Source organism: Oreochromis niloticus, linkage group LG23, assembly GCF_001858045.2.
Source record: "Oreochromis niloticus isolate F11D_XX linkage group LG23, O_niloticus_UMD_NMBU, whole genome shotgun sequence".
NCBI lineage: Eukaryota > Metazoa > Chordata > Actinopteri > Cichliformes > Cichlidae > Oreochromis > Oreochromis niloticus.
The window spans coordinates 11,802,583-11,826,430 of NC_031986.2; the positions used below are offsets into that span (position 1 = coordinate 11,802,583).

Sequence of the window (23,848 nt, forward strand, 5' to 3'; positions counted from 1 at the left end):
TTACGATGCGCTTTGACTGTAGTGTCAGAGTGGGAATGTGTGTTTTGCAAATGTGCATCTTTTTCGTGTGTGTGTGTGCACATTGCAGAGTCTGGATGATGGCAGGCCGCAGAAACCACTGCAGAAACCTCCTCTCAGGCAGGAGACGAACATGGCCAACTTTTCCTACCGCTTCTCAATGTATAACATAAATGGTAAGGCCTCACTTCAGAGTCCCCATCAGTATAACAACAGAACAGAGATGCACTTATTAGTATAACCCTCTCTTTGGCAATAACTCTTGCTTTGCTCCTTGCAGAGGCGTTGAACCAAGGCGACACAGTGGACCTGGATGCCCTGATGGCTGACCTGTGCTCCATCGAGCAGGAGCTGAATACCATTTCCAAACCAAACTCAACTTCTCGCAGCCAGAGCAAAGGCCAGCAGAGGGCAGCTGGAGGGCGCAGTGCTAGCACTAAGCACACAGGCACCAGTGGAGGAGGAAGCAGCGGAGGTAGTCCTGCTGAATTATGGGCTTTCAAAACAAAAAGTGCAGTTCCTAAACAGTTTGATAATCATTGTGAAGAAGTGAGACTGTTATCATTTGGTATCCTTTCAGATAGTAGTCAATTCTAAGGCATGATGTCTGAGTTTGTTGTACAGCAGTGGCTCCCAGCCTACACTCGAGCCATCACTTCCACCTCATCTTCATTTAACCTCATTTTAAACTTGATCGGGAATGTTTTCAGTCTACTTCATCTGTTATTTAACCATCACATTCAGCTTACCTGCTAGCCACATTTTACACAGTGGGTGGGCCATATAGAATATAAGAATAACCCTTCATTGTCATTGTCCATGTACAATCATATTATGGGTTCTCCACACCAACTGTGCAGGAATACAATATAAATAGTAAGACAGCAGGAATAAATAGCAATCAGGAGGAATATATACAATGCAGCCCACTTTGATCTTAGGTGGGCTAGACCTGTGGAACTCCCCTTTCTTTAACTACACATTTAAAATCCCTGAAATATCTTAATGTAAGAAAAAGTAGGCCAGTATAAGCTGTAAAACTAAAGTCTGAAATCTTCAAAAGCCATCGAGCGGGCCAGATTGGAGTCTTTGGGAGGGGAATTCTGTTCCCCTGGCCTTATATTGACACCCCTGCTCTACACTACTGGTTTCCAGCTTTTTATTCATGCTCTTAGCAGCTATATTTGTATTCCATGTACATACTGCATTTAGCAAACAAGTTCAATTACTTATCCACATTTTAGGCTACCTGTATCAACCATTTTTTCACATTTTGATCATGTTTAGGATTTTGAAATTGATACCATAGGTAATCTTTCCATGTCCCCCCTAGCTGCAGCACAAATATACCCCCTGTGGTTGGGAAACACTGCTGTGCATCAAAAAGAAGGAAGTCTTTGTGGGATGAAACAAAAGTGTAAAACGGGTTGAGAGAAACAAACACCTGCAAAGTTATAACAGAGAGAGAAAAGGTGAAGCTTTATAGAAAACAGTCAGTTTTGTTGTGATCTTTATTCTTGTGTCAATATTTAATTCAATCAAATATTAATTTCACTGTCAAATTGAAACCCGCCCCAACAGGAAGTGCGAGCAGCAGTACTCGAGCATCACCGGCCAACACGGTACGAGGTGGCAGCGCCACTGCTCGCCCCGCGGCCTCCAACATCTCCCTCGATGACATCACCTCTCAGCTAGAGAAGGCCTCCCTGAGCATGGATGAAGCAGCACGTCAGACGTCCTCCTCTTCCTCCTCCTCGTCCTCATTTTCCTCCAGCACCATCCGGCGGCCCTCGTCCGGATCGTCCGGCGGCGGAGGGCAGCATCGGAGGACTGGTTCGGTCGGTGCCGTCACCGAGCAGGACGCACCATCTCAGCGGTCAAGTGTGAACTCAGCATGTGCCTCAGCTTCGAGCATGGACTCCCTGGATACGGATAAAGTGACAGGAGGAGAGGTGGAGAGACAGGGCAGCCCAACCTCACAAGGACAAAACCAAACCAATACAGAGGTACGAGCCACACTGAAACACACATAGACGTATCAGATGGATTAAATGAGTCTTTCCAGATGTGACGGTAAGTGTAATGTACACAAGGACTGCGGTCAGTTCAGTTTGTAAGTCAGGAGAAGTGAGAAAGTACTAAGCATAGACCTTAATGAAGCCAAGCATGTTTATACACACGTACTGATTGGAAGGAACTGCATGCCTGAAGTCTATCCAAAGCAAATGCACAATGCAGCCTCTGTGTTGTGCATTTGATGCTGTCGGTGAATGCATTGCAATCTCAAGTGCGACTTGGATTACAATGTCAACACCTACCTATTGTTCACTAACAAAAGCATTGCCGTGGTCGGACGGCCATGACAGTCTCTCGCATGTCCCCCCTGTTTTCGCCTGCATGTGTTTACACTGTCTGTGTTTGCATCCTTTCTTATATCCACGGCCTCTGTCTTCACACACGCACACACCCCACCTGCCTGCACCCACCCGACTTTTCCAGCATGTCACGCTACGACGAGTCAACAGTAAGTCGGCCAGACGGCAGCTTGACTTCACCTCGCGAGAGGGTGAAGTGGATCGGGCCACCGTAAGTGCATGATGTGTGTGTGTGTGTGTGTGTGTGTGGGGGGGGGGTGAGAATGATTGAGCAATTTCTCCAGTTAGCGTGCACAGTTAATCGTTTCAAGTGTAATGGACGTTAGGTGCAACAGAGTTTTAACAGTTGAGCTGATGTGTGTGTGCTGTGATAGCGTAGCTGTGGAGTCTAGGTTTCAGAGAATATACCATGTATTCACGCTTTTCTCTCTCATAATCATTGCCTCTTTTCCAACAGCTGTATCTAATGACAACCATCGCTGCCATGCGCATTAATGAAACCTTCTCTCGCTTCCACGCTTCTCTGTACAAAAACAGATCAAAACACCTGTGATTAATAAGCCTCACAGAATCACCTGGCACTGACTTCTCTATATTTTGTCTCTTCTTCTGCTCTTATCCTCCCCCCCGTCTTCTCCTCCACCCAAGCACTCCTATCTGGACCAAGAAACCTCGCTCATTCTGAAAAGCATAGCTGGAAAGCCTTCTCACCTCCTGACCAAGGTGACTTCCTCATACACTTTTTGCTTTCATTCCTCTCCTGTGCATTCGTGTTTGTGTCTGTGTGCATTGCTCTTGTCTTCTGCTCTGCTCGTCTTTGTGGAAAAGTCCATGCTGAGAGTGATTATAGAACAGAGGTTTGCAGAGTAAAAATCTAATAATCATGGATCATATATCTGGCGAATATTTCAGAATGGATTTCTCCTCGTGCTTTACTTTCACATAAACAGATTCATTTTTTCAAACATGCTTCCACATGTGCTGTTCTGTCTGTGGGCCTTCATTTTGTTCGATCCTTCTTTCTAACTTCATGTTGCTGGCTTTTGATTTGCATTCTGTCTTTTCTGAGCAATAAAAGCTTACAGTGGGAAAATTTATTAATGTATTAGCAGTTATTAAGCAGTATTAAATCATTACTTTTAATATTTTGAGTTGTTTAGAAGTCTGAAACACAAACCAGTATGTGCTTGCAGGGCTTTAAATGGCATGATTTGTTGCCTTTCTCTTATTTTGAAAGGTTCATCTGTGCTTTAGAAAAACTAGTTACACAAGAGGCAAAACAAATGTGAACAAAGTCTACTTGATAGATTTCTCTGTGGGTTTTGGTCACATGTCACAGTCTTCAGCAGATGGAGCTTGCTCACAATGAGTTTCTCGCATTATAGAGACTAAACCATTACTTGATTCACCCATAGCTAAGATAATAACCCTACGTGCCAGCCAAAAGTGGAATTTGTGTTTAACTGAAAAAACAAATCTAAGTTGTACTCCAGCTTAGTTTTGTTATTCAAATGTCTCTATAATCCAAGTCGTGTCTGACGCTCCCATCACCTCTTTTAACCTCACAGTAGATGCTTTGGCCGCTGCCTTTGGCTTCTTTGCAGAGTTTATGCTGAGCATATGTGTGCATATTTGTAGTTTGGAGCTCATTGCTTGTGAGTTATCCCACCTTTTAATACACAATGCATAGCAAGCCAGTACAAACCAGCTGATTCCAAGATGGTTGGATATTGAATCCTTAAATTCTACAATGCTGATCAACTAGAAGAGAATGTTACAGTGTGCGTCTTTAGAAGCTGAAAGTTTACAGTGCATTTTTCCACACAGACATCTCCATTAGTGGCTGTTGGCAGTAAATTGTGATCCCTTTCAGTGATGTCCTTTATTATTTGAATATAATGGGTGCCGGCAGCGACACTGTCAACTCATCTGCCCTCAAGTTTTAGAGCTGGATATAAGAATTGCAGTCACCTTATCTAAGAAGCTGGGAAAGAAAAGTGACTGGACTTCTTTAAGTTTCTTGATGATGTTTTACCTCTCACCCAAGATGCTTCTTCAGTTCTAAGACCAAATGGTGGAGAATCCCAGGTATTTAAAACCCTAGCACTACTGATCATGTGCATCGTCACATGAGCTAAGGTGAGAAAAACGGTTATTATCAGCAGAGGTTTTGGGTGGAACCGATGTGAGACCTTGCCTTACCCTATCATGTGAATTGTTGCGATCAACTGACGCAAGATATGAGTGGGCGTTAAGGCGTCTGGATTTTAGGTGTTAGACAGTTGGTGCTGTAAGCCACCCCCTCTGTTTGAGGATGGTCGTTCACATTGGACATAGATGGCTTCTTTCGCTCCTCTTCCATCTGTCTTCTCTGTCCAAAATGTGGACATTGGCATCCTTGAAAGAGTGACCTTTGTCCTTTAGATGCAGATGTACAGCTGAGGTGGCTCTTCTATGTCCCACTAGGGACATCCACTGGTCGCTTTTCTTTCCAAGCTCCTTAGAATACCAGGATGACTGAGATGCTACACGGACATAGTCACCAAATCTTTTGGATTGATTCAGTGGTTCAAAACGTTGGTGCCTGTTGCTGTAAACAGAGCACTCAGCTGTATATTATGGGGGTTTTTTTTAAAGGGGAGAGGAGTGATAGCCTGCTGCTTTACAGGCTGTGAGGGGGTTTATGTGTTAGTGTTACACTTTCCACCAGAGAACAGAAGAAGGCGAGCCGCGATCGCCTGGACTCACAAGTTTTCTCCCTCTCCTCGCTCGCGAATCAGAATACTGAATGAGCGCGGGATGCTTGGGAACAAGCGAGGCGGGAGAGAGTGGAAAGACATCAAAGGAAGTGGCTGCCAAGATTTTTTCTTTTTTTTCTTCTTTTTTTTTTTTTACAGACTAGGCAGAAGAGCTTCTTTTCTTTTTTTTTAAATTGGCTGTGGTGTGGCTCAGTGTGAAAGTGGAAGGGAAAACGCCTGTGGAGTCGGTCTAATGTCTAATAAAAAGCAGGGAGTAGGTGTCGTGTAGAGAGGGAATAATAGATGAGAGAGCGAGGAGCGCCGTGGGGGGGGGGCAGGTTGTCCACGCTGACATTTCTGGGGCTGAACCCACAGTGGGACTCAAATTGACTCCCGACTGTAATCTGTACAACTCGCGTGACCTCTTGATCACTGTTGCTCTTACTCAGTCTCACACACACACACACACACACACACACACACACACACACACACACACACACACACAGCCTGCCACTATGTGTTGGCCAAACACACTCTTGGTTTTAAAGATTTAATGTGTGTGTGCCCTAGAGTCGGTCATGTGGAAAAGGTAGTCTGGGTCAAGGAGCGGGCGGAGGCTTCTTGAGATAAGAGGCTTGGGGAGCACTTGTTAATACCCCTCACCCTCTCTCTTTGAACACACATGCCCGTGTGTGTGTGTGTATACACATGACTTCAAATATTCAGCACCTCAGCTTCTCATTCACCCACTCTCCGTCCTTGTCTCTGTGAGTTAGCTTCAGGGCCATAGTCGGTCATGGTCTTCCCCCGCCTCGTCCCGATTGGCTAAAGGGTTCAGGGTCCTTTAAACGGAGTTTGCTGGTTGGGCGGCCCTTCCTCCCGGTACCGTTTTTTGTGGGGATTATGCTCCCCTCGATTGGGTACGCTCCCAAACCCCTGCATCTGCTGTAAAGAGAGGGAAACGAGTGATGGAGAGGGGAGGAAGCAGGAAGGGGGAGGGGCATTTTCCTCCCTACTGTCTCACTTGGCGTTTTAGTCAAATTGTGCTCGTCTTGGCCACACATGTCTGCGTGTCAGTGAACCCATGCCGTCACTAAAGTCCTCGCTCAGCACCGTCTCAGCTAGCTCGACCGCTGTCATCTCTGGGTGACGGCAGATGTGGATGCAAGGCTGACTTTGATCGACTGGGAATCACGCTGGAATAACTTTTGTTTTTTAATCTTGGTGTGAAAGGTGGCGAACAGATTTTTGTTCATTTGAATAGAAGAAACTGCTTTTGTCATATTTTAAAATCAAGTTACGGACACATATTTCCCATTTTGAGCATTTTTTTTGTTTTTTTGGGGGGGGGGTTTCACATCTTTAAGTTGGCTGCATGGATGCTCTCTGAGCTGATTCTACATTCATCTGCAGCCTCTCGCCCTTTGGGGATCTTCTATTGTCTCCCCTTCTGCTGTATAGCATGATCAAAAGAAACCGCCGCAGCTCCACATGAATCCGGCATGAAACCATAAACGGCAAGCGGAGCACTATTTTTGAGGAGCCAATGCCGCCACGGCGTCTTTTAACATAACTGTGTCTATTTGTCTGATTGAAAAATCACGCTCAGGTAATAAAACACACGTGGAAGCTTACACAACCTGTAGGAATGGAGGTGATGGCATCTTGTTGGAGGGGGCAGGTAAGCAGCCTGGAGCATGGGGGAAATTTAGATTTCTGCCCATGACACAAGGCGCCATCATTCCAGATGCTTTTTTCATGAAATTGTGCATAGCTGCATGTGTTATTCCTGCCAAAGGAGTGACGGATGTGTGACGAGGATGAGGCTATAAAATCAAAAGGCTTTTTTTTTGTGTGTGTGTGCTGTATTAACACGCTCCTGTGTGTTCATCTAGGAGGAGCAAGCTGCCAAACTGAAGGCGGAGAAGATCAGAGTCGCCCTGGAGAAAATCAAGGAGGCACAAGTCAAAAAGGTAGGACCACCTCTTAACTCGCTGACTCTTAGAAAGTGCAGGGATATAAAGCCCTTCTGACTTCTAATAATTGCCGTCTTGTCATATTTCGTGCACGCCGCATTTCTTTGTGAACTTCATTCACAGCGAGGCGGTGAAGCATGCAGAAAATAGGTCATTGCAGTGTTTGATTATGTGTGTGCGTCTGCTGGAGGAGGGAGCAAGGAAGCGGAGACGGGCTTCAGAAAAATAACGCAGATCCACATAAGACATGTTATTTATCCCGCGTATCAGCTGAACAACAGGAGCGCTTTGCCGTACTGACAGTTTGCTTCCACTGCGAGGTCGATATGGGACTCCTCACACAGACAGGCCTTTTTTTTTCCCAGGCCGGTGAATGAACCGCCTCTGTGAATGAGACCAATGCCATTTAACAGAATGGTGTCCTTTTTTGCACGCAGTGAATGGTTGAAGCCCAACAGTGTTACAGCAAACAGGGCTAGAGTATGGCGAGATAAAGGGTACTGGTACAGACAGGACACGAGGAAAAAAAAAAAACCTCGGCTAACACAGGAGAGCGCTTTGATGTGCTAAATTATTCGTGCCCTGTTGTCGGCGTTTTACACGGCCAGCAATGATTTGAATTTCACGGAAGCAGTTTGAGTGCATCTGGATAAGAAATGGATCTTAAAGGATTTAGATGTTAGATTTAATTTAACTTTTTTCCCTCTGAGTGGTGGGAGGGGGGCTCTCCTGTGAGAAATGTAGGTCAGACTCCCCCCATGTCTGAGGCTCATCGCTGTTCCTGCATTCTCATTGGTCTGCGCTTCAGTTCAATCATCCGTACTGGTGCGCAATTGGACGTCAGGGTCGCAGTTGGAGGTGACATGCAGGAGGGTCAAGGAATCCGGGGCTTTATTTGGTTTCACACATCGAGGCTGCGATTGTGTGATCCAGGATTTGGCACGTGTGCGAGTGTGTCGTATTCAGATTAGTTTAAGCTTTCGTGTTCTGGTTGCTTAAAGATGCCCAAACTACAGCCATGTTCGTAGTCATGTTTAGTGGCCATATGTGGGACATGGAGATCCAGTAAATGTTTAAAATGATCCTCATGAACACATGATAAGATGTCATTCTTTCACTGAACTGAAGCTACAAATTGGAAAATGTTCAGCTTTCCCTCAAAAAAAATACTAAAAATCTCGTACGAGTTAGAATTTCAGTGACCTCGACCTAGAGGTTGATCAGTAGGTTGGCGGTTTAATCCCTATCTGCTCCATTCTGCATGCCAAATATCCTTGGGCAAGATACCAGCCGATGTATCCACTGGAGTATGAATGTGTGTGAATGTTGGATAGTAAGCACTTACAAGCTTTTAAGAATGGTAGTGTGAGTGATTGAATGAGGCATGTTGTATAAAGAGCTTTGAGTGCTCCGGGAGAGTAGAAGAGCGCCGTATAGGAATCAGCCTGTTTACCATTTAAAAATCTCAGAAGAGTTTGAATTCCAGTGACCTTGACATGAAGGTTAAAGGTCAAATTTCCTGAAGATCACCTAAGACTTCCAAATTCTTAGCATCAACTAGGAGGCTGAGGGATAGCGTTCCCTCCACATTTTCCAAAACTGTCCAGTGGGCCTTATTGGAGTATTTGCTGGGCTAATTCTGGCCCCCAAGACTTATGTTTGACACCCCCGATCTAACGCATGCATGACAATAAATCTTACATGTTGATGTCATGTTTTAACGTTTCCCTCTTGGCCTTCCTCAGCTGGTGATCAGGGTCCACATGTCCGACGAGAGCTCAAAGACCATGATGGTGGACGAGCGGCAGACAGTCAGGCAGGTGCTAGACAGCCTGCTGGATAAGTCCCACTGTGGCTACAGCCCTGACTGGTCTCTGGTGGAAACCATCACTGAGCTGCAGATGGGTAAGGGAGCAATCGCCTGAGTTGAATAAACATTGTTTATGGTTTTGCTTCAAGCTGCGCTTGTAGCATAGGGTTGAAGTTCAGGGGTTCTCGCAGCATAATACACAAAGTAATATGTAATAGTCACGGCCCCAGTTCCAGGTCAGCAAAAGAAACCTGTTCTCGTCTGTTCTTCATTACCCGTTCTCGCTCCTCCTTTTTCTCAGAGCGCATTTTTGAGGACCACGAGAACCTGGTGGAGAATCTGCTAAACTGGACCCGGGACAGCCACAACAAGCTCATGTTCATAGAGCGCATTGAGAAATATGCCCTCTTCAAGAACCCTCAGGTAACCGCCCGTTACTTTAAAGCTACACGCGTATGATGGCGTGTTCAACAGACCCAGGGCCAGATAACGTCCTCTCCTCTTTTAACTGCTCTGCGTTCGGTGTGCAAATGCCGACTGTGTATGTTATACGCGCAGAAGCATTGTTTATGCATGCTGAGTGCCTGCATAGAGCCAGAGCGTGAATAACAGAGTGTGTGTTTTTGTAGGAGTGTCAGAAGTAGGTCAAAGCAAGTGAAAGTGAATAATTTATTTACACATAAGATAAGGTGAGACTCTCTCCCCCTCCCATCCCTCCAATGACTTCACTGTTTTACTCAATTGCTTCCAGAACTATTTGCTGGGGCGGAAGGAGACATCAGAAATGGCCGACAGGAACAAAGAGGCTTTATTAGAGGTAAGATGGTGTTTTATAAAGCAAACCGCAGACGTTTGTATCATTCCTGTTAATCTGGAGCGTTGCTTAGATGACTTATTTAATGGGGTTTTGTGCAATCCTTCAGGAATGTTTCTGCGGTGGCTCAGTGTCTGTGCCAGAGATCGAGGGCATCTTGTGGCTCAAAGAAGATGGGAAAAAGTCATGGAAGAAGCGTTACTTCCTCCTCAGGGCTTCGGGGATCTACTACGTCCCCAAAGGCAAAGCCAAGGTCAGTGACGGCTGGTGTACAATCACGCTACTCGGACACAGAAATGAAGATTAGGAACAGAAATGTGGCATTTAGGGTTATGAGAAGCAGATCCACACCAGATTTGTGGCATTTCCTGTTTGGTTTTGATCACTTTGAAGAACAGCAGTTGCGTGCGTGGCGTTTGAGTGCACATGCTCCCTTTTTAACACCACCATCCTCCCAAGTAATTTTCAAATTTTAACACTGTAAGTTCACAGTGGCACCATGGAGACATTTATAAGTCCCATAGTACATTTCAGTCCCAGCTCTGGTACTGAATAGGGCCTTCTAGATGTAAGTTAGACCTTTAATAGCATATAAACACAAAACGTAGACTAATGAGGGACTTTGCATAATTATTTCAAGCCATTCTGCAGCTGCTTTACTCATGCACTAAAACAGCATGAAGTTTCTATACAATGACAGCACAAATGTGGTGGGTAAAATTCAGTTTCTTCACACAGAACAGCAGCAGCAGCCAACAGCGGTCTCTTTTAGGTCAACCACGCATCAGTACATGACACCGTCCCCTGCCTCTCTTTCTCCACAGGCATCCAGAGATCTCGTGTGCTTCCTGCAGTTGGACCATGTTAACGTGTATTACGGGCAGGACTACCGCAGCAAATACAAAGCTCCCACTGACTACTGCCTGGCCTTGAAGGTGAATCCCTGTAGCTGCATGGTGAAACGTTGCGTTGTCCTGATTGGCCTGCAAATAACAGCAGATCTTAATGTTCCTCCAGAGACCTAAACCGGCACAAATGAGCACTTAGCTAAGAAAGCTAAGGATTATGTCCAGTTCTGTGTGTGATACAGATCTTGTAAACACAACGTGCAAGTCAAATAATTAGATGTCTGCATATCTGAAGAAATCTATAACAAGAGAAATGAGGCATGATAACATGGATGGGATGTACACGTGTCCTCCTTTGCATCTGTTTAAAGTAGAGGTTTGAACACATCAAATGGTTCTTGTAGTCCCCAGAGATACGCAGTCTTAGCACTTCACTGTTACCCCCATGCACTTAGTACCATTAGTCTGCTATTAGAAAATGCCTCTGGAGATCTTTTCCAAAGAAGTTGATTGGATTAGTTTAATCTGAATAGAAAGTTTATTTACTGACTGCATTTAATGTAATGAATAAGCACTTGTCTAATAAATTGCAAGAGGATGCTTCGATGTCAATTCCACATCTTATTTGTTTAAAAATCCTTTTATCTTGAATCGTTTTGCAGTGTCTGTGCAGAGCACTTAATGATCATAATACTTGTTTTATTTGCAGCATCCACAAATCCAGAAGAAGTCCCAGTACATCAAGTATCTGTGCTGCGATGATGTGAGGACGCTGCACCAGTGGGTGAATGGAATCCGCATCGCAAAGGTTGGTTTGAAGCAGAGTTGCTGTTCAAGGCAAAGAAATAAGCAGATAAATGTTTTGTTTTAATTTGTGAAATGCATCTGTGTTCTTCGATCTCATACAGTATGGGAAGCAGCTGTATTTGAACTACCAGGAAGCCATGAAGAGGACAGAGGCAGCCTACGATTGGTCCTCTCTCTCTACGTCTAGCATCAGATCTGGCTCCAGCTCCGCCAGCATACCCGGTTAGCTCACAAGCTAGGCAAAGCACCACTAATGGCTCCTTTAAACGCATCATCATGTCCAGTGTAAAGTTCATTCAAAATGGAAGCAATTTAGCTTTAAAAACAAAAGCACTTCCATTTTTCTTACTAAGTCAGTGCCAAGTTATGCTAGTTATGCTACCAGATAGAAGTGGAGCGTATTGTAAAGGCTTTTTCAGACATGCTCACCTACCACTGTTGGAGGTCACTCTGAACACAGAACAAGTCTGAATGCAAACACACATATTAACAAACAGGCACTAGACAGGTCTCTTCTGTCCTTTTAACTTGCTTGATTCACTAAAAAGAAACACATTTATGTTGGAGAATGCTCAGAAACAGTAAAAAGATGTACATAATAAATATTCTATGTCAAATCTTTTAAATTTTTAAGAAGGATTTTTGGCTCATCTATGATGCATTTCCAATATTACTAATTGATAAGAGGCCTTTTACAAAAGGCTTACAGTTTTTCATTTGTTCTTTCAGAGTCCCAGTCGAATCATTCGGGCCATTCTGACAGCGGGGTGGACACGGGCTCCTCTCACGGGCGTTCCCAGAGCGTGGTGAGCTCCATATTTTCAGAGGCCTGGAAGAGGGGTACCCAGATTGAGGAAAGCTCAAAGGTATGAGTTTCAGCGTGTTAAAGTCGCATGTTTGCAGGAGGATGTGTGAGTCACGTGACCAAGCTAACACTGACTCTGTTCTCTGCAGATGAGAATGGAGGCGTCCAGAGGGGCCACGCTGCCGCACGGTTCCCACAGCCACCGGCATCACAGCCAGCATTCAGTTGACCACTCAGCCCTGACGCCGCCTCCACAGCAGCCTCAGGCGCAGCCTCTATCACGGCCTCAGTCTCAGCCCCACCCCCAGCAGCAGCAGCAGCAGCATCCCCCACAGCATCAGCACCCATTGGTGCAACCCCAGATGCCAATTCAGCTGCAGCAGCAGCAGCAGCACCCGCTTCCCCAGCATCCGTCTCCTCAGGAGGCAGTTCCGCCACCGCCACCACTGCAGGCAGCACCACCACCACCGCTACAACCACCACAGTCTGCTCAACTACATCAACAGCAGCTGCAGAAGCAGCAACAGTCACAGGCCTTCAGCAACTACAACCACATGCCCCCACAGGAGCAGCAGCAGCAACCAGCTCCCGCACCCCCTCCCCCTCCCCCTCCCCCACCTCCACCACCGCCTCCCCCACCCCCTCCACCAGTCCAGACGGTGTCATATCAGTCACCGGCTCTCACAATGTACAAGTACAGCACCATCACCAGGCTGCAGAACCAGAAAGGAGGCAAGATACCTTTTCACCTCCCTGCTACAGCCCAGCAGGTTCTGCCCACGACTCCACCACCTGCATTGCAGCCCATCAAACCAAACGTCAATCACATTGCCGCAAGGACTAATGTGCCCCCGCCTCCTCCACCACCACCTCCCCTCCCCCGTCCATGCCAACCCCCGGGTCTGCCATGGCTGTGCTGAAACTGGGCCCACCCAGTCCGGCTACTCCACCGGCTTTCATCCCTCCACCCCCAGTTCCTCCGCCTGCTCCACAGACCAATGGAATTGCATTTCCTCCCCCGCCGCCGCCCCCACCACCACCAGCTATTGCAGCTGCTCCCGCGAGCCAGCCTGTATACCACAGTGGACTTAAGCAAGCGCTGAAGGAGCGGTTTCCCAGCCCGCCACGGGACCTCCCGTCTCCAAACGGCGGACTTGAGGATTCCCCACCACCTGCCCCCACGCCACCACCCCCGCCTCCTCCGCCTCCGCCACCACCGCCACCGCCTCCTCCTCCTCAACAGTTCCAAGTACCGGCCCAGTTTCCACCTCCTCCCGCACCCCTGGCAGCACCACTGAAAAACTTTAACCCAGGCTTTCTCCCTCATACTGCTCCCAAGCCCATGTCACCAGTCTCCCCTTTCCCTCCTGCCCCGCCTCCTGCCACAATGAGTTGCCCGACCCCAGCTCCACCACCACCCCCTCCTCTACCTGCACCCCTTAAGAAGCAGTTCAGCCTCCAGACAGGCCACACCTCCACCCAACCCCCTCCAACTCTGCCTAAGCAGCATAGTTTGTCCAAGCCAGCAACCATTTCCACAGGAGCCCCTCCCACCATGTCTCTGGTGAAACAGCTAGCCAGTCAGTTCCCAGGAGCTTCATCCCAAGCAGCCGAGCCTTCGAAAGCCCCACTCTCTCCACCTGCAGTTAAAACCAAACCAAAATGGCAGCCTGGGGGTGGCCAGCAGCTGCAGTCTCCCGAATTCCCTCCTCCTCCTCCAGACAGCAACACCGGCTTCCCTGCTCAACCACCACCTCCCCCACCTCCTCCTCCACCTCCCCCAGCACCAGTCACAGGTCCGACGCCACCTCCTCCTCCCCTTCCTTCTGGAAACATGGGCTCCCCCATAAAGAGGTCACCCTCTGGTTCCTCTAATTTTGGAGGCAAGAAACCTCCTCCCACCCCCCAGAGGAACTCCAGCATCAAGTCCAATGCCTCAAACTCCTACGAGGAATCCAGGAGAAATTTGCTCAGCAAGTTTGCTCCCCAAGGCAACACTGCCCCTCCCTCCTCATGTCCTCCCTCCAATGGCTCGCCTTCAAAGGAGCCCTCAAATGGACCCCCTGCTCCCCCAAAACCAGGAAAGCTCAACCTGGCTAACCTGCCCCTGGCACTGCAGGGCAAGGTAAGCCAGGCAAAGCAGTCTAGTGGCGACTTCCCTTCCCCACCTCCTGAGTGCTCCTACTTCCCACCTCCTCCACCTGCCTCCGAGCTCTTCCCCCCTCCACCACCTCCAGGTAATGACGCCCCTACGGGCGGACCTCCTCGAGTAGCAGTGGTGAATCCCCAGCCCCAGGCTCCTCCTCCTCCACCACCCATCTCCCTCGTCAGTAACTCAACATGGGGAAAGAGCTCACTGAAAAAGACTCCTCCGCCCACGCTCGGGCGGCGTAGTAACAACACCCCAGAACCACCTCCGCTCTCACCACCTCCACCCACTTCCCCAAAAGGTAGCTCAGGCCAGCCCAACTTCTTGGAGGATCTGAACAGGACACTGAGGCGAAAGTCAGTGGGACGCCAGGGCTCCGCCAACTCCGCCAGCCTCTCGGGCAAGTTAGACCCCGCGGGGACCATGGACGACATGGCGCTGCCCCCGCCGCCTCCTGAGCTGCTCCTGGACCAAGGAAAGCAAAGCAACGGAGGAAACGGTGGCTATATGTCCGGAAACATCTCAGGCTATGCAACACTACGACGAGGACCCCCTCCCGCCCCACCCAAAAGAGGGGATGGCACCAAGCTTACTGGATAGTAGTTGAACTTGTCTATAAGGACACAATGAAGACGAATGAATAGACAATGAAATAATATACTGAAGTAAAAATGCATTAGTGGAATACTCTTCTCTTCTCCTGGGGACACAATAATAAATGACTGTGTATATACTAAAAGCCAAACCAGACCATCTTCAATTAGTGTTTGCTAATTCTTCATTTTTTTATTGCTTGGCTTTCTGGACGAGTGAGGTTTACAATACTGGGACACTTTAGACTCAAACAGGTTAAGTTGGAGGTGTCTAAACTATCCAACCTCTCTGGAACATGAAGTTTTTGCCCCGTACGGTATAACCCCACTTGTCTGGTACACCAAGCAGCTCTGAGTAAACACTAATAATAAGACTTTGTGCAAATATTACTGGATCCAGGTCTGAGCCAAATCATGCATCTGCTTCTTTGCCACAAGTTTGTGCCACGTTACTGGAGACGCAACACAGAAAACAACAAAAACTCATCATGATCTCTCTGCTTTGGTACTGCATGGACAACATGTAAACAACAAGCTGTAAAACATGAAGCTGTGTGTGTGTGTGTGTGTGTGTGTGTGTGTGTGTGTGTGTGTGTGTGTGTGTGTGTGTGTGTGTGTGTGTGTGTGTGTGTGTGTGTGTGTGTGTGAGAGAAAGAAATGGACTGAACGTGCATCCATGCATTGAGTGCATGCATGCGTATGGTGGTAGTACTTAATCATCATTAGGGAAGGCCTTCATGGAACAGGGATTGTCAGGTTTGCTTTTATATAAAATTATTTAAAGATTGGTAAATGGAAGGATTTTTTTTTATATGTATAAGTGTCTTTTAAATAGATTAAAGCCTAGAGAGGAGGAGATCAACATTAGCGCACAATGGAATGTATCTGGAAGAAAAGAAAGGCAATGATTCAGTAAAGTCTTTTGTCTCAAGCATTTCTAGACTGTTTCACCACTTGACAAATGCAAATCAGAAGGAAGCCTTACTCTTAAAGTCTTGCACAGAGGTCAAAACAGAAAGGAAGTATCTTCCAAAGGTTTCCAAAAAAAAAAAAGCATGGACTGTGCAGCTGGATTTAAATTAATGCAAAACTTGTACTGGACTTTGTAGAAAAGGAGAGAGGAGGAGGAGGAGGAGGAGGTCTGTGATGGTGTATCTTCGTGGACTGTGCGAGTTCCCTGTGTGCTGGCTTGATTTCGGACCTTATCCTTCAGTTTGTATCTGTACAGTTGCAGCTGCTGCTCCGTTACCGTTGGTTCCCCCACCGCCTTCTTAAGTTCACCGTCCAGAAGGTGGCGAGCACCGACTGGATTCAGCCACGTGAAGTATCGAAAGAGAGATGCATTTTATCCAGTTAATGTACAGAGCGTCGAATCATGTAGTTTATTATAACACGAATCATCTGAATGTTCAATTCAACTTTGTGTCTAGGGAATCTGGTTTCCTCGTGGTGCCATTGCTGCTCCATCTCTTGGTGCACAGGGTCAGAGGTTATCTAGGGGGTCGACTATGAAGGGTTTCCATTTCTAGCAGCGATGCCTTCGTTTTTAGGGTGCTAGTGCTGTCCTTTGACATGTCCGTGTGTGCCAGGATGACATATCATGAATATTTCAGATCATTTAGACTGGCTTTGGTGTGGGGTGGTGTTGATTCCATACAAGGCCTTGAAGACAGTGTATCTTTTTTTTTTTTTCTTATAACTGAACGTCATTGTCCTTACCGGGATGTTTGCTGCAGTACAGTATGTAAGTTATATCGATGTGCTGAGGCGAACACGTGGGGCCAGATGAAGAAAAATGTTTGCAGATGAGAGTAAATGTTTCCTCTTGCATATAAACTGAAAATCTCAATATAAATGTTTAAACCAGACCTCAACCCGTCTCTGTGTCGTTTGTTCAGTTAATTTAAAAATTATGTGTAGTTCAGTGCAAAAGTCTTGAGTCACCCCTCATTTCTTTTTATTTTGTTTCCAATGAGCCTTTCTTCAAAGTTTTTATTTGGATATTGGCTCCTTTTTCACTCATTTTCATTCCAGTTGTTGTATCTGAGCATTTTTCTGAGGAATATTTTTGTTAAGCCACCAACACTAACCTATGAGTCATTGAAGTATAAAAAAGCAACTAACTCATGGGATGAGCCGGTGTTTGTGTCTACGCAAAAGACAAATTGGAACCAGTGTTAAATTGTCTCTTTGTTGCTAGCAGCCTGTCAGAAAAACTCATCGTTTCCATTTCTTGAGTTGAATTTATGAAAAATGCCACAGATAACGCAGTTTAACAGACATTAAATATTTATGTATTGTTTAAGCTGAAAACCTTCCATGTCGCTACATGGTGTGGAGTGTGTCCTTTAAAAATTTGAGGAAAGTGGACAACTGGAGGGGGAAAAAAGAATATCTATGGCAGGTGAACAGTATCTGAAAGTCATCTCCTTAAGAAATAGGACAAAAGACCTGATACATGTATCTGGCCCCTCAGCTGATTCCTCAACTGTTCACTGAAGCCTCATCAGAAATGCTCTGAGTGGAAGGGTGGCTGCCAGGAAGCCATTATTATGGAAGGGAAAGTGGGAGAAAAGGGTGAAATATTCAATTTGGACTGAAAATGAGTGGCCACTGGTCTTATGGAGCAATTAACCCAAATTTAAATCTTTTGTTGAACTAATAGTCAGTATGGAGGTGGTCAGGCAAGAGGTACAACGGTGAGTATGGACAGCCACATGTAAAACACGATGACAGCTGTGTCATGGTTTGTATTTCAGCCACTGGTGTTGGAGTAAAAACTGATGAAATTATAAATATACAAAGCACCATAACACTTTGATCCATCTTGCAGTACCATCTGTAAAGCTTCTGATTGGCAGCGGCTTTATTGTCTTCAGCATGACAGTGATCCTAAACAACACAGTAGAACCATACCTGGATAATACAACATTATTAGTCATGGATTGGGCTCCCCAGAGCCTGCACCTCAACATTATTGAAACAGTGTTGGATCATCTTGACAGAGAAAAGAACAAAAGGCAGAAACATCCAAAGAAAGCTCTGAATGTCCTTCAAGAAGCCTGGAGAACTATTCCTGAAGACTACTTAAAGACATGACATGAAAGCTCCCTAAGAGGGTTCAGACTGTGTGGAAGAATAAAGGTGGTCATGCCAAATATTGACTTTAACCCTCGTTATAATTGTACAAACTCTGTTTTTGCCTTACACACTGTATTTCCCTGTATCTTTGCATACTTTTTAATAAATCATTGCACCTAGTTCCAATTTTTCTACCACAATATAAAGAAATGAGAGGTCACTTAAGACTTTTGCACATCTCTGTATGTTTATTTGGTTGATGTGCTGCATTCAAGTGCAATTTACAAGCGACTTGTTCGATTGGTAGGTCACACACCCCCTCTAGTGGCTTTATCCTACCCTACACTTGCACTCAGTAGCGGTTTTTGATCTGGGCCACATGGGCCGTTGCCCAGGGCGGCATCACGGGCATCGGAAAAAAAAAGTTGTTTGCATCCATGCTGCCCCGACATCATGACAGCGCATTTTTGGGATTGCATGGGCACCGGTCGGTTTTCTATCGCCCATTTAATGGGAGTAAGGGCGCCCTCGGTTTGCGACGTGCGCCTTCTGCTTGCGGCACAGGGAGGAGAGGGCGGGGTGGCCGCGGCAGGGGATTCTCTGGCTGGCTGAAGCGGCATCTAATAACCAGCTGGCAAAATAAAAACAAATCAACAAACACGAAAACAGCAGACATTATGATACAGACTTATAATTTGCACTGACTGTACCCCTGCATTTAATGTTTTTTCTTTCTAAATTCTATACGCGAAAAGTCAGCGCGAGAGCCCTCGGTGCGCCTGCTCGCTGCTGAAGTCAAAGTAAACTTTATTGTCATCTCCGCTACATACAGTCCAGTATATAGAGAGACGAGACGACGAGGCTCCAGTTACAGCATTGCAAGAAAACAATAAATATAAGAAGAGTAAGAAAATAAATATACGTTTTAGGACCAGGGGTAAAGGGATCAATAGCAATTTAAAATTTATAATTTACAGTTTGATGATTTAAAGTCTCACACACAACCTGTCAAAAAGCGAGAGGGGCCGGCTGCTTCCAAATAGAGCACATTTCATTCATAATGTTGTAAATCCAAGCCCATTATGTATTCCTGATTTGTTCCTGGGTTGTGCGAAATCCCACAAATAAACCAAAGCGAATCTGTGAACTAAGGTGTAGGTTTATTAGGTTATGTTGTGGTGATCCTCGGGCTGGGGGATGGGTATTCATACTGGAGTGCAAAATTAAAACCAATGGAAGATGGACAAGAAAAGTTAAAAACCATCAGGTGCTCAGTTTAGAAAAAAGAGAAAAGGAGGAAAAATTAGCAAAAGATACAGGTAAGCAGATGTGTCATTGGATAATGGCAGGTCATGTATCCTGAAACAATCATAATCAGAATACTTTATTAATCCTTAAGGAAATTATGTGGGTTACAGTTGCTCCAAGAAGAAATTGTAAAAAAAAATAGTAACAGTAATGCACTAAACTCCAAACAATACATGATGTTACAGATTTTAAAAAATAGCACTACTATATACAGCTCACTCAATTATAAATATCAAGGATTAAGAGAGGGGATTATAAACAAATATCAAGAAAAATGACAAGAACGTTACAGAGTAGAAAAGAGCGTGTGTAAAAAGAGTGTGTTAGATGGAGGAGTTGTACAGGGAGATGGCCACAGGCAGGAATGATTTCCTGTGTCGGTCAGTGGTGCTTTTTGGTAATCTCAGTCTTACTGAACGTGCTCCTGTGACTAGCCAGCACGTCATGGAGTGGGTGGGAGGTGTTATCCATGATTGTCCTTATCTTGGACAACATCCGCCTCTCAGACACCACCCTAACGGACTCCAGCTCTATCCCCACAACATTACTGGTCTTGTGGATAAGTTTATTTAGTCTGTTGGCATCTGTGACCCTCAACCTGCTGCCCCAGCATGCACCAGCATAGAGGATAGCACTGACCACAACAGAGATACAACAAGATAACATTAATTAGTAGGAATAGTGATGTTTGTTAGCCACGTGGCTATGATAGTAAACAGTAGACACCGATGTAGTTTATTGAATCTTTTGGACTGTGTTCAGCACAATATTAATTAGTCATTGTCGACTGTTGATTTGTCCTATTCTCATTGTATGATGAATTATAATGGCTGTTTGTTAGCCGTACTACTATGCATACTCTCTCTCTCCATATATATGTGTGTGCGTGTGTGTTTGTATGTTTATCTGGTTAAATTCAGTATGGCTCCGAAAACAGTTTTTACAATAAAATATGTTAATGTACAATCCTTAATATGTTTTATGTGTGGGTGTGGGGTCAGAGGGAGTGTTCGCCCAGGGCACCAAACAGGCTAGGACCGCCCCTGCTTACACTCTAAACATGTTGGTGCTCAATATAATGTTTGACGAATAGAAATTTAAAACATAAAAACAGGTCTATTTTCTTTGTGTTTCAATAATCATTCAGGAGCTCTGTAAATTAAATGAGAATTAAAGGGGGACAAAAAAAATTGCAAAATATCTTAATTCAGTTTTTTTTAATATATATGATCAGCACCTAAAAGAAAGTCATGGATAGCTGAACTTTCACACTACATAGTTGCTGAAAGTGTCTCCTCTGGGTCGGTCTTCTGCTAACTGGTTGAACCGGGAGCCACCAGGCTGGGCTGAAGGTGCAGCTGGAGCTGGGACTGCCAAAAGTTTTGGGGTTGTTAGTCCACTTATTTGCACTTAACATCCAAAAAAGTTTTAAATAAAGATCACTGTAAGAAAAAGACAAAAAAAAAATGTGAAAATGTGCCTACCTCTGTTTGCAAATGGGGCATTGAACTGGTGTCTCCTTCTCAAGAACACCTGTGGAAACAAAGCCTGGGTATTCATGTGCTGTGCAGTAAAGGGCAACAACTGTTTGGCTCTTGAATTTGTGCCACTCTGACTCTTGACTCACCTCCTCACTGCTCTCTGAGCTGGAGCTGGAGCTGCCATCGTGGCCGCACCTCAGAGAGACCACCTGGGGAGATGTGGCCATCATTCGTACCCGGGTGGAACAGGTGAAGGAGGGCTGAGGGTGGGTAAAAGAGAAAGAAAAAAGAAAAAAAAAACCCTGCTTTATTAGTCTGTGTGATATTTCTTTAAATACCTGGTGGCCGCCGTCCCGTCACACAGGGGCACATTCTGGCCAGTAAACTCGTGCCAATGTAAACAACAGGCTGTAGCACTGAGTCAACATGTGTCCACTCCAGGATACAGATATCAGCCCTTCACAGGGAACTATCCACATAATATTCCAGCTTCTGACTTGGCTAATTTATTTATTATCTCACTGAAGTATTTGGAAAGCATTGGTTGGTTTAAATGTCTCACCACAAAGTAGCCAGGCCTGAAGGCACAGGCCTGAGGGTCGTCTTGGGAAGTCTTTGCACACTGAGTCTCCTTAATCCGAAAAACCATCAGCAGGTCGACGGTGTCCAGGCCCGTGGGGATGACCTGTCACACGTGGGATATTCAGGACAAATCAGCTGTTGCCATACTGCTAAATGCATTAAGCGCACAACAGGCTCACCTTTGTGACAGAGCCTGTAGTGACCCGGTAAAGGTGGCTGGCAGCATACACAGAGTTGACCTCTGCCAAAGCTGCTCCCAGAGCGCTGTCTGCCGCAGACTGCAGCTCAGAGTTGTACAGTGGGATGCCTTCAAAGTCACAGACAAGGAGGGGGGAAAGGTGAAGTTACTGAATCTTATTTTGAAATGATCAGGACAGAAAGTTACTCACCTGTGCATCCAAGAGACAGCAGCAGGGCTGGGAGGAGCACGTATGACTTCATCTTGACGATGGACACCAAACCAAAATGCCTCAAAGGTTCATCTACTTCTCTCTAAATATACTCAGCACTGAACCTGTGCACCGCCTCTTAAACTCCATAACCCCTTTAAAAAAAAAAAAAAGCCTCCCTCTCTTGCACTGTACTGTCTGCCCAGCTTCCTTTTATGTCCTTTGGGTGCATTCCAGCACCCATACTACCATACGATGTCCTAATACACTGTATGTCAAATGCAATGTGACAAACAACCGGGATGTCCTGCTGCATGAAATATGCTAGGTCCATTCTGATCCTGAGTCCTCTACATGTATGGTAGGAGGTTCAAAGTTAAATGATATGATAAAGCAGTGTGTCCCAGTCACATGCCCTTTGTAAGGATGATAGAGATGTGTACTGAGTGCAAAAACCAAAAAAAGAAAGGAAAAAAAGGTGAGTCCAGGCTGATGTGCTAAATTAAATCAGTAAATATTTGTGTATCCTCTATATGAGACTTTCTTAAACGTAGAAGATAAATTCTGATGATTTAGAAGCTACTCGAGACCCTTTATAATATATATTTGCAGACTTATATTACAATTTAATGAAAACTGTCTCAATCCACCTTATATATCCACTTGTTCTGCAGCGATGACCTGACTGATGATAACAGCTCTGAGAAATGCTTTTGCATAAAGTGGTTTTTATCTCAGTCATGTTAATCTCCCCTCTGTTTTCTTCATCTTCACAGATCACTGACCTCATCTGTCACAGCACATTTCAACATCAGGTCAGGTTCGGGCATTTTGACAATTTATAGGCCCAATAAGAATAGTCCAGACTGTAGTTCTTAGCTGTTAGCAGTTTATATAGTGAGACACAATAGCAACAATCCCTCCCACTCATTGTATGTTTATTAAATTCATCCTTGATATCAAAAATACATTCTGGAAATGTGAGGAACTCTAACTCTTGTAAACAACGATTATGTTTCCTGTTATTTTGTTCCCTTTTCAGCATAGTTTAGCACACAACCCTCCCCTTCAGACACAGTTCACCCCAAAAATGACTTGATTCTAATCTAACACACACAAAGAATAAACGTTCAATCAGTCAAATTAATTTGGCTTTAATCATGTGACAAACTAGAGCGATTTCCACATCTGTTTTTTTAGGCTATGGGGCAGTATTGTTTTAAGTTTCAGAGCACTAATGTGCAGCTATCACATTAGAAATAAAAAGCAGCACTGAGAGTGCCCGCGGTGTTAAAATAACGAACTTTAATTAAAGTGTTTATTTTACCACTCGGTGTACTAAATCACCATATTAATGACTTTCCCCCTTGTAAAATTTTTAAATCATCATCTGATAACATCTCTGATTGGAGTACATGATGCTCATCCTCATTTTATGAGGGATTTAGGCTTCAGTCAGCCACTATAACACATCATAACACTGCTCTGTTGTGCTTTTATCCAGCCAGACTGTTTTGGAGGCCTCTTGAATATGAAAGAATATATTCTGAATATACAGGGTGGGCCATTTATATGGATACACCATAATAACATGGGAATGGTTGGTGATATTAAAGTCCAGTTTGTGGCACATTAGTATATGTGAGGGGGCAAACTCCTCAAGATGGGTGGTGACCATGGTGGCCATTTAGAAGTCGGCCATCTTGGATACAACTTTTGTTTTTTCAATAGGAAGAGGGCCATGTGACACATCAAACTTACTGGTAATGTCACAAGAAAAACAATGGTGTGCTTGGTTTCAGCGTAACTTTATTCTTTCATGAGTTATTTACAAGTTTCTCTTTGTTCACAGCCATTGACATGTTGAAGAGGTTAACACGTGAGGAGCGGATCGAAATTGTGTTGATATCTGGTGAACGCAGTAACCGGGTCATTGCAGCAGATTTCAATGCAAGACACCCTACGAGACCACCCATCCCCCATGCTACAGTTAGCAAACTGCTTGCTAAGTTTCGTGAAACTGGTTCAGTGTTGGATTTGCCAAAATGTGGACGCAAGAAAACTGTCACTA

The 23,848-nt window shown here is 45.2% G+C and overlaps 2 protein-coding genes across 3 annotated transcripts in view; one reads left to right on the forward strand and one right to left on the reverse strand.

Annotated features, from left to right (window-relative positions):
• raph1b (Ras association (RalGDS/AF-6) and pleckstrin homology domains 1b) overlaps window positions 1–16,804 on the forward strand; it is a 43,745-nt gene extending 26,941 nt beyond the window's left edge. The window contains 16 exon segments of the mRNA XM_025902814.1: window positions 89–194; window positions 299–493; window positions 1,600–2,024; window positions 2,518–2,604; window positions 3,042–3,116; window positions 7,030–7,107; window positions 8,856–9,015; window positions 9,222–9,343; window positions 9,672–9,737; window positions 9,844–9,987; window positions 10,559–10,669; window positions 11,292–11,390; window positions 11,491–11,611; window positions 12,119–12,255; window positions 12,344–13,066; window positions 13,069–16,804. Coding sequence (XP_025758599.1) covers window positions 89–194; window positions 299–493; window positions 1,600–2,024; window positions 2,518–2,604; window positions 3,042–3,116; window positions 7,030–7,107; window positions 8,856–9,015; window positions 9,222–9,343; window positions 9,672–9,737; window positions 9,844–9,987; window positions 10,559–10,669; window positions 11,292–11,390; window positions 11,491–11,611; window positions 12,119–12,255; window positions 12,344–13,066; window positions 13,069–14,943 — 4,524 coding nt within the window. The 3' untranslated portion in view covers window positions 14,944–16,804.
• A 3,721-nt stretch (window positions 16,805–20,525) lies between these two features.
• spp2 (secreted phosphoprotein 2) lies at window positions 20,526–21,940 on the reverse strand. Of its 2 annotated transcripts, none has more exons than XM_003440966.5 (6): window positions 21,778–21,940; window positions 21,568–21,695; window positions 21,369–21,491; window positions 20,953–21,066; window positions 20,810–20,858; window positions 20,526–20,695 (listed from the first exon to the last, which is right to left on the reverse strand). In XM_003440966.5, the coding sequence occupies exons 1-6, from the start codon at window positions 21,827–21,829 to the stop codon at window positions 20,592–20,594; spliced, it is 570 nt and encodes a 189-aa protein (XP_003441014.1). In that variant the 5' UTR covers window positions 21,830–21,940; the 3' UTR covers window positions 20,526–20,591. The 2 variants fall into 2 exon arrangements, with proteins under 2 accessions (XP_003441014.1, XP_025759088.1); XM_025903303.1 differs by having other exon boundaries at window positions 20,810–20,873.
• Window positions 21,941–23,848: the final 1,908 nt, after the last annotated feature.